This window comes from Maylandia zebra, linkage group LG8, assembly GCF_041146795.1.
Source record: "Maylandia zebra isolate NMK-2024a linkage group LG8, Mzebra_GT3a, whole genome shotgun sequence".
In the NCBI taxonomy this organism is placed as follows: Eukaryota; Metazoa; Chordata; class Actinopteri; order Cichliformes; family Cichlidae; genus Maylandia; species Maylandia zebra.
Window position 1 is genome coordinate 4,230,527 of NC_135174.1, and position 16,072 is coordinate 4,246,598.

General features: G+C 39.6%; 1 protein-coding gene across 1 annotated transcript; it reads left to right on the plus strand.

Moving 5' to 3' along the window:
- Nucleotides 1-1,090: 1,090 nt before the first annotated feature.
- Nucleotides 1,091-3,079, plus strand: LOC112435252 (E3 SUMO-protein ligase ZBED1-like). Its single transcript, XM_024803546.2, has 3 exons — nucleotides 1,091-1,712; nucleotides 1,889-2,141; nucleotides 2,331-3,079. Exons 1-3 carry the CDS (start codon nucleotides 1,210-1,212, stop codon nucleotides 2,745-2,747), a joined length of 1,173 nt encoding a protein of 390 aa, XP_024659314.2. The 5' UTR covers nucleotides 1,091-1,209; the 3' UTR covers nucleotides 2,748-3,079.
- Nucleotides 3,080-16,072: the final 12,993 nt, after the last annotated feature.

The following is a 16,072-nucleotide window of genomic DNA, read 5'->3' on the forward strand; positions in this document are numbered from 1 at the left end:
GAAGCAAAATAAACTGTTTGTTAGTTGTTTGTTTTAAACTGTTGTTCTCCTACTAGCAAGAACCACAGCTACCCCAAATTATAAAAAGGTAAACTAGAAGCATGCTTTCATAAAGAGGGTGATGCAGAAATATGGTACAAATATGGAACTGCTCTGTAATATCTTTTTTTAAGTCCATGGTATTGAATTCACAAAAGTAAGCAATGGTCTGGACATTCTGTCAAGGTCCAAACAGTCAGTGGCCTGAAAACTCACCCCTGACTGGTGAGTCAATGAGTTAGTGAGTCAGACTGGCTAACAACCTTTCAGCTGAATACTAAGAGTAAGAATAGATTTTTATGTTAAAATATTCAAACTAGGGGTGTCAAATTATCGCGTTAATTGCGATTAATTAATTACAATGCTATTTAGCGCGTTATGTTTTTTAATCTCGTTAATCTAATTTTTAATCTCTTGACGTCATTGATTTTGTATGAGAGTTGCTATGTTATAAAATCCGTTTTTATGTGCTGGGCTCCTTGTGCTTGACTTGTTGGGGGTGGAGTCACGTCGTGAGGTCAAGGTGAGAGGTGGTGATTAGCTTACAGTGTGGATATGGAGGCGCATCTGAGAGTTGTTGGCCCAATGAACGGGAAATTTGTATTTCATAAACGCCCCGACGGCACCATTGACAAAGGTAAAGTGGTCTGCCTAGAGTGTAAGAAGGAGTTTGCTTACCACCGAAGCAGCTCAAGTTTGGCCTATCACCTCAACGCAAAGCACCCAGCCGCGAGTGCAGCAACAGCTAGCAGTGAAGACGTTAGCAATATAGCAAGCCAGAGCAAAGCTTTTCGCCAAACAAAACTAGAGAATACCCCTCGTATGAGCAAGTCTGCGACCGACAGGCTGACTAATGTTATTGCCAAGTGGATAGCGATGAACTGTAGGCCGATAAATATAGTAGAGGACGAAGGATTGACAGAGGTGTTGCAAATGGCGTCCAATGACCCGTCATACAAGCCGCCGTGCAGGACTACAGTAACGACCAAAATCAGCAAAATGTACGACGGCGAAAAGAAAAACAAACTTGAGATTTTGGCAGAGGATTCTCCCAACTGTGTTGCTATAACCGGAGATCACTGGACCTCAGCTGGCAACCACAGCTATTTTGGGGTGACTGGACACTTTATTGATAGTGAGTGGAACCTCAACTCATTTGCACTGACCGTCATGAGAACAGAAACCAGGCACTTTGCTGATAAATGCGCCGAACAGTTCCTCAAGGTAGCAAATGACTGGGGTATTGAAAACAAGATATCCACCATTGGCACAGACAGCGCAGCAAACATGCTGGCTGCTATGAGAGCACTTCCATATGAGCACATCGCCTGCAATGCTCACATTCTCCAGAGGACCATCACGGTATGTCTCGATAGCAGTGGTTTTGTCGGTGTACTGGCAAAGTGCCGCAAGATTGTTGGTCATTTTAAACAAAGCCCTGCGAGTACCACAGAACTTAACCAACAACAAGTAGCACTCGGAAAGAAGAGCGATCAACTTATACAGGATGTACCCACCAGGTGGAACTCGACTCTCGCAATGGTCTCACGCCTCCTATGTAACCGAGAGGCTGTCCAGGCTACGTTGGACCAACAGAACCACAGGTTGGTCTTGCCAACCGAAGCTGAGTGGGCGAAACTGCAGAGGCTGGAGCTCCTGCTTGAACCATGCAAGTAAGTTCAAATAAACACCTTCCCATTTTAATTATATAAACTACTGTTACATGTGTAAAATCAAAATTAATGAACATAACAAGGAACTTTTAAGGACAATTAAATTGGAAATCAGTTACACTTTGATTTAAATGAATCCAGCTAGGTTTATTTAGCAAACCTCTCCACCTCTGCAGGTATGTGACAGAGCTGCTGGGTGGTGAGGCCTACGTCTCTTGCTCTGTAGTGCTGCCTGCTTTTCGCCATCTGTACCGTGTCATGGACATTACTGATGATGATCCTGCCTACGTGGTGAAGTTCAAGAATGCCTTCCAGAAGGATCTGGCAGCACGACGAGCTAATGGCAACGAGATATGGTTCGAGGTGGCCACAGCATTGGATCCACGGTTTAAGGATTTGAAATGTCTTCCAAGAGAAAAGAGGGAACAGGTAGGACAATAAGGTTAAGCTGGACTAATGAGTCCAATTCATTATCAAATCAAACTTTTATTTATTATATGGAACACAAAGTTCTTTACAAGATTAAATAAAAAAATTTAAAAAAGCACTTAGTTTTAATCACAAAAAAATTTAAAAAAGCACTTAGTTTTAATCACAATCAATCATTCATTCATTCAGGTGTGGACCATTCTGGAGAATATGCTCCAGGCAGCAGAGCCCAGAAGAGCAGATAGTCTCCAGCCCTCCACAGAGGATGATGGACCAGCTCAGAAGAAGAGGAGGAGCGAACTCCTTCTGGGGTCTGACTCTGACTCAGAAGATGGAATTGAGTCTGGAGAGCTGCAGCGCTACAGAGCAGAACCCAGCATCAGTATTGATGACTGTCCCCTGCAGTGGTGGTATGCTCACTCAGGAGTCTATGAAAAGCTGTCAGTCCTAGCACAAAAGTACCTGGCCTCCCCAGCTACCTCTGTACCCTGTGAGAGACTCTTTAGCCTTGCAGGCCACATAGTGCAAAAGAAAAGGGCAGCCTTGCTTCCAGAAAATGTTACCAGGCTGGTGTGTCTTAGCGACTGGCTGAGGAAGAAGAAATGAGACACATGTGGTCAGCATAGCTGCTGTGTCATTTGTAGCCTACTAGAATAGATTGCTTGATGTTCAGCACTTTTTTTTGTGATGGAAGAATACTTTGATGTGCTAACTTGCAGCACTGCAATGTCAGTTTTATTTTTCATTATCTGAAGCAGAGGAATTTCAGTGCTGTATTGCTCAGAAAAGAGCAACTCTGATGTGCTAACTTGCAGCACTTAATTTATTTGATTTTATTTGTATTTATTTTTCCACTTATTTTACAAAAGAATACAACAGTATGTAAATGGTTGCATCTGTTTAACGTTTGTTAAACAATAAATGACTTTATAAAGTCACTTTCTTTGTTATATCAGTCTTTTGGTCTGCCACAATAAGTTGAGGGCTTTCCTCAGCTATTTTTAGGTGAGATTAAAAAAGAGATTAATTAGATCAATTAATTAAAAATCATAATTAATTAATCTCTATTTTTTTTTAATCTCTTGACAGCACTAATTCAAACATTACATGCCCTTTGAGACATTCTGCTGATGCTAATGGGTTCTGTTCTTAACATTTTAAGTATTAAACAACTTGAAGAACAGCAAGCAGGTGCAGCAGAGGCAAACAGACTCTTTAGGTGTTTTCACAACTGTGGTGTTTCGTCAGTTTAAATTGAACTCTGTTTCGTTTTCGAACTTGGTTCAGGTGTGAACACTGTAATTGCATTCGAGAGCAGACCATAAATGACAAGTCCAAACAACTTCCAGAGTGGGTCATTTATGGTGTGAATATGATCCAACCGTGATCCAATCCAAAAACCAGGTATATGTTACAACTTTGACCTAATAAACGGTCCTGTAGTCATGTATGCTTTGCTTCTTAATGTGGGAAGGTAATATACATGTGCAAAGGTCTGTACGGGCTAGCACTGAGCTGTGAAATGAACATAAATTCTGAGTCTTCACTGATAGGCCAGAACACAACACCACCTTCTTGTATTTAGTTTTTTATGCTCACGCCTCAGACGCATTTAGCCAATGAGGTGACTGAACATTCTCAGCTGGTTTGTAGTGATGCATTGATTTCACTTGGATTTTTCTCTGTGTGAGAATAAACCAAACCAATAGAAAAAGTTACAAGTTTACAAACTCATCTGCGGATCTGGACCAGCGTAAATGAACTATGAGTGTGAAAACCCCCTTTCTTTCTCTCTACTATGTAGAAAAGATTGCACAAATATAATTTTTTTATGTGTTCAGTCTGTCTCAGAGTCTATTGTGCAAGTATCAAGCTATTCAGTCATGAAGAAAAACATTACAACCTTATATACCCTTGGTCCTTTGCTTTTGCAAAAACAACTCTGACCCACCAAGGTCTCTAATCTGCCAGACCTCAGAAGGTGCCTTCGGGTATCTGACAAAATAATAGTAATATGAATAATTATTAAACAGCTGTAAGTTGATAAATCTGCAAAGCTTTAGCGTTTCAAGGTGGTGCACAGTAAACACCTTCTCAGAGATTCAGTTAGAGGAAATCCTCTTTGGACATTCTGGATTCAGTAGTTCTTTAAGTTGACATTGTAGTCTAAATATAAAAATACTCACATTGATTGGGATTTATAAACTGTAATAAATTCAGAAACTGGGACAGATCATGATACGCTTGTAGTCAGCTGGCCTTGTATTTAAGGGAGTAAGTCGGCCATATGTTGTTTGTTTCCTACAAATAAATCCACACTGCAGTGATCCCTCTCTCATACCCCTCCTTCATTAATACCCAATCAATTGAGGATGCCTCTTCTTGTAGCTCTAATGTGCAGAGAAATACTGCCTCAAACCAACTGGGAGTATCTGTGCAATGGTGCACTCACACGTTCATTTTCTGTTTTCAATTTGATCTGTGCCTTCTTATAGATCTGTAATGAAAAGATAGCAGAGAGGGGAGGGAGAAAAAAAGAGTTTTCAGTAGCTGTGAAAGTCCAAGGTTATGGAGGCCATTATTTTACCTGATCTAGGAGATGCAAGATTGAGCCAGAGCTGGAGGATGGATAATAAATATGCCCAGTGATTCATTGCCCCAACCACCACAACTCCACCACATCCCAACAAATAAACCGTTCCAACCTCGTGACTCTGCAGTAGATCTCGCTGGACTTGGCCACTATCTGGCCCTGCCAAAAGGAATGGATGTTATGAGGCATGTATATTTTGTTGGGCTCAGATGTTTGAGGACATCAGAAACCTTTAATAATATTACATTAACACAAGTGTAGTAATGCAATGGCTACCAGGGAGTTCCAGTGCAGTGGAACAGCTGCTGGGCCAAATAAAAGTGTGCAACTCTTTGTATGTTTGTAGACTCAGGAGACATACCTGTCCAGATGTGTTTGCAGCAGTGGGGCTTTCAATCAACCTTGCTACAGTTAAGTTACACTTTCTCATTACTCTGGGTAATATTAAATACTTTGTGTTACACTTTCAGTTTTCTGTACCACTGACACCATAATTGCAGAGTAGCAGTATAATATCATTTTATATTTGTGCAGTGACAATAAAGGCATTCTGGGATTTTTTTTTTCTGTGATGTATATATGGAAATTCCCCATTCATTCCACTATGACAACTTACTAGTGAAGGTTGAGTGTCTTGACCAAAGGCAGCTTGGTTAATTGAATTAGATTTTATTTATATAGTGGCAAGTCACAATATCAATTGCCTTAAGGTACTTAATATTGTAAGCTAAAGACCCTACAATACAAAGAAAACAGAGAACCCCCCAACAACCATGTAAACCCCTTTTAACAAGTATTTTGGCAACAATGGGGAAGAAAAACTACCTTTTAACAGGAGAAAACTTCTATCAGAACCAGGCTTAGGGAGGGGCGGCCATATGGCACGACTGGATGAGATGAAAGGAGGAAGACAAGACAAATGGGAAAAGAGACAGATTAAGATTAATTAAGGATAAAATCCAGAGTGGGGTATAAACACATAGTGAGTAAAAAAGATGTGAAAAAGGAGCACTTTCATCATGGAAAGCCCCCAGCAGCCTACACCTATTGCAGTCTGAGAGTGAAGTACTCTAATTTGGTGATATGGTACTACAAGGCCATTAAGATAAGATGGGGCCTGATTATTCAAGACCTTGTATGAGATGAGAAGGCTTTTAAATTCAATTCCGGATTTAACAGGGAGCCAGTGAAGAGAAGCCAATATAGAAGTCTGTAACATTTTGGATCAACTGAAGGCTTTTCAGAGAGTTTTTAGGATATACTGATAATAACAAATTACAGTACAGTACAGTTATGCCAGCTTGATGGTGTACCTGTGGTATGTAGCTGATTTATAGAGATAGACTGATCATATTTAACAATGAAGCATAAAATAATGGTTGCATTCTTTTAGGAATAGGGTTAAAACACACATTGATGATTTGGAGAAAATAATTATTTAATTAACTCAGACAGATCACTTGGAGAAAATGAGTCTAAATAAATATGAATTGCATTGAAAGTACATAATGTTACATCTGTGAGATTGTTATGTATATTTTTTTCTCTAATTGTCAAATTTTTATTTGTGAAGAAATGCATGAAATCATAACTAGTTACGGTTAAAGGAATGCTTGGCTCAACAGAACTCTGAGATTTTTGTCTGCCTGGTAACAGTGGTGAAGAGAAATCGTGTTGTATTTATTTTCTTGAATGAGCGATGAATAGTAAGATGTTTTAGTTTTGCAGATGGTTTTCTTGTACAGTGGCAAACTATTTTTCCAGGCTAAATGATGATCTTCTAAATTAGTGGGATACAATTTCCTCTCCAGTTGAGGAGTTATCTGCTTTAAGGTGTGAGTGAGAGTTATATCACACAGCCAAGTACTTCTGATTTGAGACTTTCTTTTTCAGAGGAGCAGTATCCTACGGAGCCCTTCTGATGACATGGTCCAAAAAATAAATAAATTGTGGCCACAAAATACTACTTCGTGCCCTCGAAATAGTATAACGTGCGCACGAAATGCTAATTTGTGGGCACGAATTGGGTATAACGTGGCAACATTGTGTAAGTTGTGTAGAACCATAGGCATAAGAGTAGGCTAAACCTATACACCATGTACAGAGACAGTATGATTGAGTTTTATTTTACGGTTGGGAATGAGCTACAAATGCATTTAGAAAAGCCTGGCAATGCAAGGAACCATTATTACGGAGAGACATTAAACAGGATATTGAGAGCCCAGTTGCTTTACAGACGCAAGTACGACCTGGACGCCGGGATAAATTTTATTGTCAACCAACTGCAAGGGCCTGGGAAGGATCACGGTTATCGGTCAAGTGTTTCGTGCCCACAAATTAGCATTTCGTGCCCTCGAAATAGTATTTCGTGGCCACAAATAAGTATTTCTTGGGCGCGTTATACCCATTTCATGCCCACGAAGTAGTATTTTGTGGCCACAATTTATTCATTTTTTGGACCATGTTATCAGAGGGGCTCCGTAGTATCCAGAGTCGTGCACAGTAAGGAAGTAAAATTATTAACAAGATAATCGACCTCTGTGGTTGTAGACTTCACGTAGCTGCTTTGCATTGTGGTAGTACGTGGCATTCAACAAGATAACAAGTGTATGAACTACATCCTTAAACTTCCTTACAGCATTTTCAGAAAGACATTTACTGTGACAAAAATGTATTCCCCATCGTTGTGTAATCCAGTATTGTAAATTTAAATGTTATTAGGAAATTATCTGGGAAAGACGTTTTTTACGGAATACTGTTAAATGTTCAGTTTCTATGTCATATTTAACAGTGTGGTTAAAGTGGTGGGTGGGTTCTAGAAATAGATTAAATATGCTGTGTTAAAGGCATTAAGAGTTTTCCAGCTAGAATGAACAAGGCTGTGTTAGCGTACCTGGGTCGTTGACTGAGTGTTTTGAGTTTTACATTATTATTGAACTTTGCTTTTGCCATGTGTTTATCATTTCTAGTCTTTTGGTTTCTTTGTTAGAGTCTGCTGGTTTCTGCCTCTGTGTTCCATGATTGCTCTGTCTCCCCTGTCAGCTGTATCCCCTTTTCAAGTCTGCGTCTCTGTGTTATGTTTCCTGTTTTATTTTGACAGTCTGTATCCTATGATAATGTGTCTGGTTTTGCTTCCCTTGTCTAATCAGCCCTGATTTGTCCCAGCTGTGTTTCCCTCCTGTCTCCCATTCCCTGATTGCTCCTCTGTGTATTTAAACCCTGTATTTTCATTTGTCTCTGTTGTGTTTTCCCCTCATGCTATGGTGTGTGTGCTGCCTGCCTAGCTGCCTGCCTAGCTGCCTGCCTAGCTGCCTGCCTAGCTGCCTGCCTAGCTGCCTGCCTAGCTGCCTGCCTAGCTGCCTGCCTAGCTGCCTGCCTAGCTGCCTGCCTAGCTGCCTGCCTGCCTAGCTGCCTGCCTGCCTAGCTGCCTGCCTGCCTAGCTGCCTGCCTGCCTAGCTGCCTGCCTAGCTGCCTGCCTAGCTGCCTGCCTAGCTGTGTAAGTTTAATTTTGTATTTTCAGTTTGGTTTCTTTTGCGTTCACGTTTCGCCACCCAGTGTCTGCACTTTGGCTCCTCCATACTGCCTGCCTGCACACAGACATGACATGCTGAGGCTAGCCCTCCTGATTCTGACAATTAGTATGTCTCATGGTTCTTGTTTCATTCAAACTAACATAATCATCCTGTTGTAAAAAGGTTTCTATAAGGCAGAGTAAATCAATTTGTTGATCAAGTATTCATTCATGTATTGACAAAGACTTGGAAGGGAGTAACCTAAAGTTTCCCAATTTTCTACAAAGCCCACAATCTTCTTTTTTTTTTTTCTTTTTTTTTTTGGACACCACTCCAAAAGTCAACAATTTGAGGGGACACACACACACACAGCTAAAGGTGTCACTCCTGGTCTGGTTAGGGAGGGGACCTGAGAAAATGAAAGATTTCAACATTGTTTTCACAAAGTTACACACCACTTTGATATCAATTTTAGTGACCTGTGACACTGTCACATTTTGCTGATGTGAGTTAGAATTTTACAGAATGTGTTTAATCTGAGCCAGCATGTCGCCTACTCTGGCCCCTGGAAGCCAATTCAATTCACCATGGTTGCTGGTGTCTCAAAACGGAGGTCTCCAATAACCAGAGTTTGTTCCTCGGTAGGTGTGTCACTGAGTGGAGACAAATGGGTTGATGGTGAACCTGGAGCTTATGTTTAGCACTACACTTCCTCCTCCTCCCTGTCACTCAGCCATCCTTTTTTCCTAGCTGCTCGTGACAATTTGCTAGGATGCAGCTAATAGTAGCTATGCTATCTTCAGCTGCACCAGCTACAAGGTTTTTCAGTGGTGCGGAGTTGGGTCTCAAATTCATTCCTGTGACTGAGCACATTAGATTCTACTGTCAGTTCAGTCCTATTCAACACTTAACAGGTTAATTCATCTAGGTTATGGCACCAACAACTACAGCCTAATTCAGACTTGTGAATTCCTAGGTTTGTTTTGGGTTTTTTTTCTTATCTGGCTATATGATATCCTGGAGTATTATGTGGTCCCCTGTGCAATACAATATAACGGGAAGGGGGCCTGTCCAAGCATGAGCACATGACGAGTTGAGTGACAAAATGTTGCTATATCAGCTGCAAAATTGCTTTTGCAAAGTCTTCGAGTGAGATTGGTACAACCATTTAAAAACAGACAAAACACACGACAGCCTTGAGATCGGATCAGTGTCATGGTACTCTTGTCAGTGTATCGCATGACATTATTTTTGGCAATTTACTGTAACATGCCAGACATGTTTAACCAAAAAACATTCATAAATGGATGTTTATCTTAATCAAATTCAGAATGTTTTGGTCACGAGTGTAATTAACAAAAACACTGAGCAAAATACATTTTCTGAGATGTTTCCTTACAGCACACACTTCCATGTTTATTTGTTTAATTACATACTCGGATGAACTGGTGAGATGAACAGCTAATAAGAAAATTACATCTGTGTTCTGACTGAGATTTTCACCAGCATGTTATCTATACAGAACAATGTCTGAGGACGAGCAGAATATTCTACTTTTACCATAATCACCAGCTTGAGCTTTTTAAGCCACCAAGGACTGACACTACTGTATCTCTGAGGATGCTAATTAATTTTATCATTCATCCTTCCTTAACAGATGCGTGCTATTCAGACTTCTTTTTATGCTCCAAGAGAACATTATCACATGCATGCTTTGCTTAATTTATTTGCGATGTTCCCACAGTGCAGTTTGCTTGGCAGCAGTGAGATATCACATATGCAATCAGGTAGGACCATGAAAGCAGAGGGTCTTTTATCTTCATTATGAATTCCAGTTTTTATTTTATTTTTTTAGGCAGAAAGTCTCCTTGTTTATTATCATTGAAAAGACTCATTATTAGGGCTAATAATATGCAGGAGAAAAGAACTGAAGTACTTTGTCATTAAAGAGTTTTATTTTAAGGCCGTACAGCATGGCCTTGGGTTATTATTAAAGGCAACTACATGCATGATTACAAGTTTGCATAAGCTAACCGATATGAAGTACCTGGATGTTCTGATATTCATGGCCCTTAAGCTGAAAGCAGTTTCCAGTGACACAATGAACAGAGATGATGCAAAGTGAATGACATTCAGTGACTTCAAGCTACATGGGTAAATAGCCAATGCTAATACAAAGTAGGGACCCAAGAAAAACTTTCAACTTCCAGTCAAGAAACTGAAGTGATTCTAAAAGAAAGGTTAAGATAATGTTGATTGCCATACAACCTAATAGTCCATTAGAGGGTTACATAGGTAGCCACAGCCTGGTGTGTGTCAGAGATGGGAAGTAATGAAATACTAATACTTTGTTACCACACAGCAAAATCTCCAGTGTTAATTTAACACTGGAGAGTGTCTATATGGGTCCACACCTCTGAGTGTTAAATACAACACTGTTGAGTGTGAAATTAACACTTTTGACAGTGTTATGTTTAAAAGTAACCAGTCAGTTTTGAAGATTAACAATGGCTAACACTGTGCAGTGCTGATTTTCTAACACTGGAAAATAACTCAAAATGTTAGAAATATTCCAGTGTCTATTTAATGCTGTTTGCTGTGCATACTTGTGTAGAATTTTTAGGTATCTGTACTTAGACTATTTTTTTTTTCTAACTGCTTTTTACTTTTACTGCCTACATTTTCAAACAAATATCTGTACCTTCTACTCCTTACTTTTCAAAACAAGCTTGTTATTTATTGGGGTTGATATTTCACGCTAAACAAATTAAAGTGTAATCAGTAACGCATGAAAGGCAAGCCTTTTTATTAATCAGAGGATGTCTCATAAAAAGATGACGTGTGCCAAAGTCATGGCTTAAAAATGGGATTTCCCCCCCCCCCCCCCCCCCCTTTCTTTTTGGCACAATACCTGAACAACTGCAGGTGTTCAGGTATTGTGGTACTTTGGCATTTAGCTAGCACTACTGAAGCATAAGGGGAGTGACTTCTTTTTGTTTTGTGTGGGGGTTTTTTTTTTTTTCTTGTTTTTTTAAGTTGCAGGTAATTTCAAATGAAACAAACACCCAACCTGTTTGTTCAGTTTTTTTGTTTTGTTTTTTCCACACAGTGTGTTGCTAAATAAAGGTCCTGCTGCTGTATTTAACAGGGAGAGAAAAAGAGCTAACTCCATTCAGTACGACTGTACACATTTCCCAGTTTACAGGCAAAGTCACCCTCTACAATGTAGGCAACAGAGGTTTGTTTTTGTGTTTTGTTTTTAACTTTCTTACTCGAAGTACATTTCAGAGCCTGTCCTTTACTTTTACTTGAGTGAGACAAGTCAGTTAAGCACACAAACAGTCCATAACCTACTGGCCAAGCTGGGTGAATTCCATTGAATGGTTCCTATATTACACTTTTCTACTCAAGCACTCAACGTGCTTTAAACAACATGTCTCATTCACTTACACATTCATACAGTCTGTTTGTTTGTTCTCCTTTATTGACGCGCTTTTTATCTGACATTCCGACACCTTCACTGTCGGGTGTAACTCAGGGTTTAAACCTACATGGGAACCGCCAAACAAACGTGTGTGTATTTAAGGGCTTCGATACACACATGAGGTAATCGGGGAGATGGAACACACCAGAGACCACAGGTGAACATGATCAGAAAACAATGTACACAGCACAAGACACTATCAAAAAAAGACACGAAATAAAGAGACAGAGACCCAGACATACAAACTTGATGCAAAGGAGTATGGAGTTTTTGTTGGTGGAGGAGAGGGGGTTTCCCCCCCCCCCCCTTACACCTTTGGGTCAGGGAACAAGTCCTGACTTTTTACTTTTTCATTGTGGATATTCGGCATATTAGAATGACTCATACTGAATAAAAAAGTATTTGTGGGGTTTCTTCCTGAAGCTCCACCCTTTGGAAAGTTGTTTTGAACAGAAAGTGACTCAACGTTGAGAGTCACGCTTGTCTGAGGTCATTTTTTTTGGGATGTTTCCCTTTATATTTAGTCTATATTTCTATTAAAGATTTTGTTTCAGCTCTTTACCGGTGGTATTGCTGCTCTGTTGAAAGTTTGAGCAGTTACACTGTAACTGTGCATACTGACAATGACTTAGCTGCTGTTGTCAGTATGCAGGGAATCTACACAGGGTAAGATTCAGTGTAACAGTAATCCAGTCCTGTTAGAATAACCAATAAGTAACTCACAAAGGCGGATGCTCACACCACACACTCACACTTAAAACGAATCCAAAAAAGAGAATGTCCACTTTGCAGACAAGATACAGCAAGGGCAGGATGAAAAAGGATTGATTACATTTCTGATCTGATTACAGCAGGACTAACTGACAGCAAAAGCACATAAAGCTCTGCAATTCTGTACTACAGTAAAACCACATCTGCTGGATTTTAGGCCTTTTACTTAATTTGTGGTTGGAGCAAAGCCAAAGGGTCTCAGTGACACCACTTTGATCTGTAACAGATGTCAGGGCTTGAGGAGTATACCACAAAATGTTCATCATCATACATGCTTCATGTTTCTTTCTTTTCATTATACTTTTATTTTTCTTTGAAAGGACTTCAAATGAAGGAAAGGGATAGAAATAGTATATAAAAATCTTGTTAATCTAACACATTAAATTTGTGCAATTAGATCATGGAAAATGAATCCTAATTAAACATTACTGTGTGCACAAGAGATTATTATTTTAAATGCAAATACATTAACTGAAACTAAGCCTTTACTACAATAGTGAAATTTGTATACTCTGAGCTGACAGATCAGCATTTCACTGAATCTGTGGCAGGGGCCTCTGTTATCTCTTTCTGATTCTCAAAACATTTATAAATCATCAAGGAAGGAATGAAAAGGGTTCTACACAGAATAGGTTAGTATAAAAATATTGACTGCTGCTACTACTACCTGGGAGTGTGCTTCTAGTACCTTATAAGTACCAAACAGAAAAACTATAACACTGATACATACTGATAAGGACTTGGAATGTCTCAGTGTGTTTTATTAAAACACCTTAAAGTAAAATGGTATATTGTGGTTGTGTTATGTGACAGTTGCTCCTGGATGTTTTCAGTGTCACATTGTTCAGTGGCCACAAGTGCCATATCAACAATAACCATCATCCTGTAATGAAAAGACTAAACGGAGCTTACACTGCAAACTATTGACAAATATTTGCTTTGTTCTCTAAAGCTTTGTAAAACACACGTAATGGGTTACTGAATTTGTACTACTGACCACACATTGATAACCCCTGTTTTTCACACCCACATGCACACAGATATAAAAGCCTTTAGGTGTCTGAAATAAGCCTATACTATTGCTGCATACCATAAATCACCTCCAGTGAGCGTTACCATTTTAACAACTCAGCAAGTGTCACTGGCCTGCTAGTAGCCAAGGGTATAAAGGCTTCAGTGTGGCAGTGAAACATGAAGGACTGTTATCTATATTATGACCCGTCTTGTTCACTCCACCACTGCTGCTTTCGCCTGGTTTTATTAGTCAACAGATGGGCTTCTCTCTTTCTTGTTGTGGCGTGCAGCTACACAGAAAATGTATGTAACACATCTCGTGTGTTTTCATGTTTTAACACCTCCGCTAAGAGCAGGCTGGCTCATGGAGCCTGCAGGGTTTGGTCTAGCACTGAGCCTCGGTACATGGTGTTTTCCTTCATACATTTCTTGGGCATTTCTTAGAAAGTAGTCTTCTCTTTTGCATTTTAAAAGTGTCATGATGGGCAGAATATAATAATATAGGTACAAATTCTACCTCTCAGAGAGAAACGCAAAAGTATATCAATATATTCCAGCTTTCAATCCAATTATTTACATTTAATTACATTATTCGATTTTTTTTCTGACTTCATTCCATTTATTACTGATGTTTGTTTCAATCCATATATAAGCTAATACAAAATTTGTATTTGGTTGATTTTTTTTTTTTTTTTTTTTAAACAAATTCTACCTCTGCTATTTACTCTTGTTTGGCATTGTTTATTGGATAGAATGCTTGAAGTCTCAAGAAATGGGACACACTGTCAATTTAAAAATGTACTGATTTAATAAACAATAGCATGTGGAAGAAGTACAGCAACAACAGCCTAGTACCGCCTCATGCGTGTCACCAGCTTGGTCGAACACTTCTGTGTGCGGGCATTCCATTTTTCAACAGGCTGAAAGCCGATGTAGTAGTGTTGGTCACTGACACAAACTGCATAGCCAAGCTGATTCGTTGGGGTTGAGGTCTTCTATTGTCATATTTGTGGGACGTCCACTTCATTGCCTGTCTCTGACATTACTGTTATATGGAACTTGGCCTAAAGAATCTGCAGTTTCAAGTTGGCCTATGACAAATACTTGGGTGTTCACCTCAATAACAAACTGTATTGGTACACAAACACACATGCACTCTACAAAAAGGGTCTAAGTCGTCTCCACCTGCTATGGCGGCTGAGATCCTTCGGGGTGAACAGGACACTCCTAAGGACTGCTATCTTTTATGCTGTCGTCTGCTGGAACGGCAGAGAGGGACAGGGGGAAACTCAACAAACTACTGGTCTAGAGGGCCAACTCTGTCCTGGACTGTCGCTGAAGTCCATCGAGCAGGTTGGGGAGGAGAGGATGCTGTCTAAGCTAACATCAGTTAACATCATGGACAACACCTCCCTGCTTGAGAGCACTGAGCAGCTCGTTCACAGTAGACTTTTGCACCCACAGTGTAGGAAGGAGCGCTACCGCAGGTCTTTCTTACCAGCAGCTGTCAGACACTATAACACAGTTTAACATCCTTTTGGGGTATCTTACTCATCAGCGTGTTTGTTCACTGTACATTTTATACATATCGCCATACAATTTTTCTATGCATATTTCTGTACATTGTCAACTTTATATACGAACTTTAGTTGCTTATGTATAAAGGACTACTTTGTATCTTCCTTTTATATTTTATATTCCTCTTGCCATCATCCGTGGGATAATAAAGGTTCATTGTATTCTATTCTATAAAGACCCCATCCAGGTCAGTCAAATGTGATTTGCTTGGAGCAGATACCAACTGACTCCATGCTCCATTCAGGCAGCCAGTCAGTCACTGTTTGGCATTGACAGAGAAAATTTGGCAAGTTTTTCATGGTTCTACATACTCAGCTCTGTTACATTTTCATTACAAATGCTGCACAATTCAAAGCAAAATAAACAGGCTTTCTTTCTAGTGGTATAAAATTTATTGCCAAAAAAATTTGACCAAACACAAATTTCCTCATTCATCAACCAAAGCTTCAATGACTTTACATTCTCATATATTCACATTTTAATCCATATAGTACAGATGTTTGTTCCCTGTATTCTTACTTTTAGTTCTTGCTTTTAAGCTTCATTTCATATACTTAATCTAGGCCGTATCATTAGAAGGCATAACATACATTTTCACTGCTATGCAGATGACACCCAACTTTATCTATCCATGAAACCAGATAACCTACCAATTATTAGAACTGCAGGATGGTGTGAAAGATCTATAGACCTAGACAACTTCTAACTTTCTGCTTTTAAATACAGGTAAAACTGAGGTCATCATACTCATCCCTAAAATTCTTAGAAATATGGTATCTTACCAGACTCTTACTCTGGATGCCATAACCTTGGCTTCCAGTAACACTGTGAGGAACCTTGGAGTCACTTTTGACCAGGATATGTCCTTCAATGCACATATTAAACAAATATGTAAGACTGCTTTCTTCCATTTTTTTTCAATAACTCTAAAATTAAAAATATCCTGTCTCAGGATGATGCTGAAAAACTAGTTCATGCA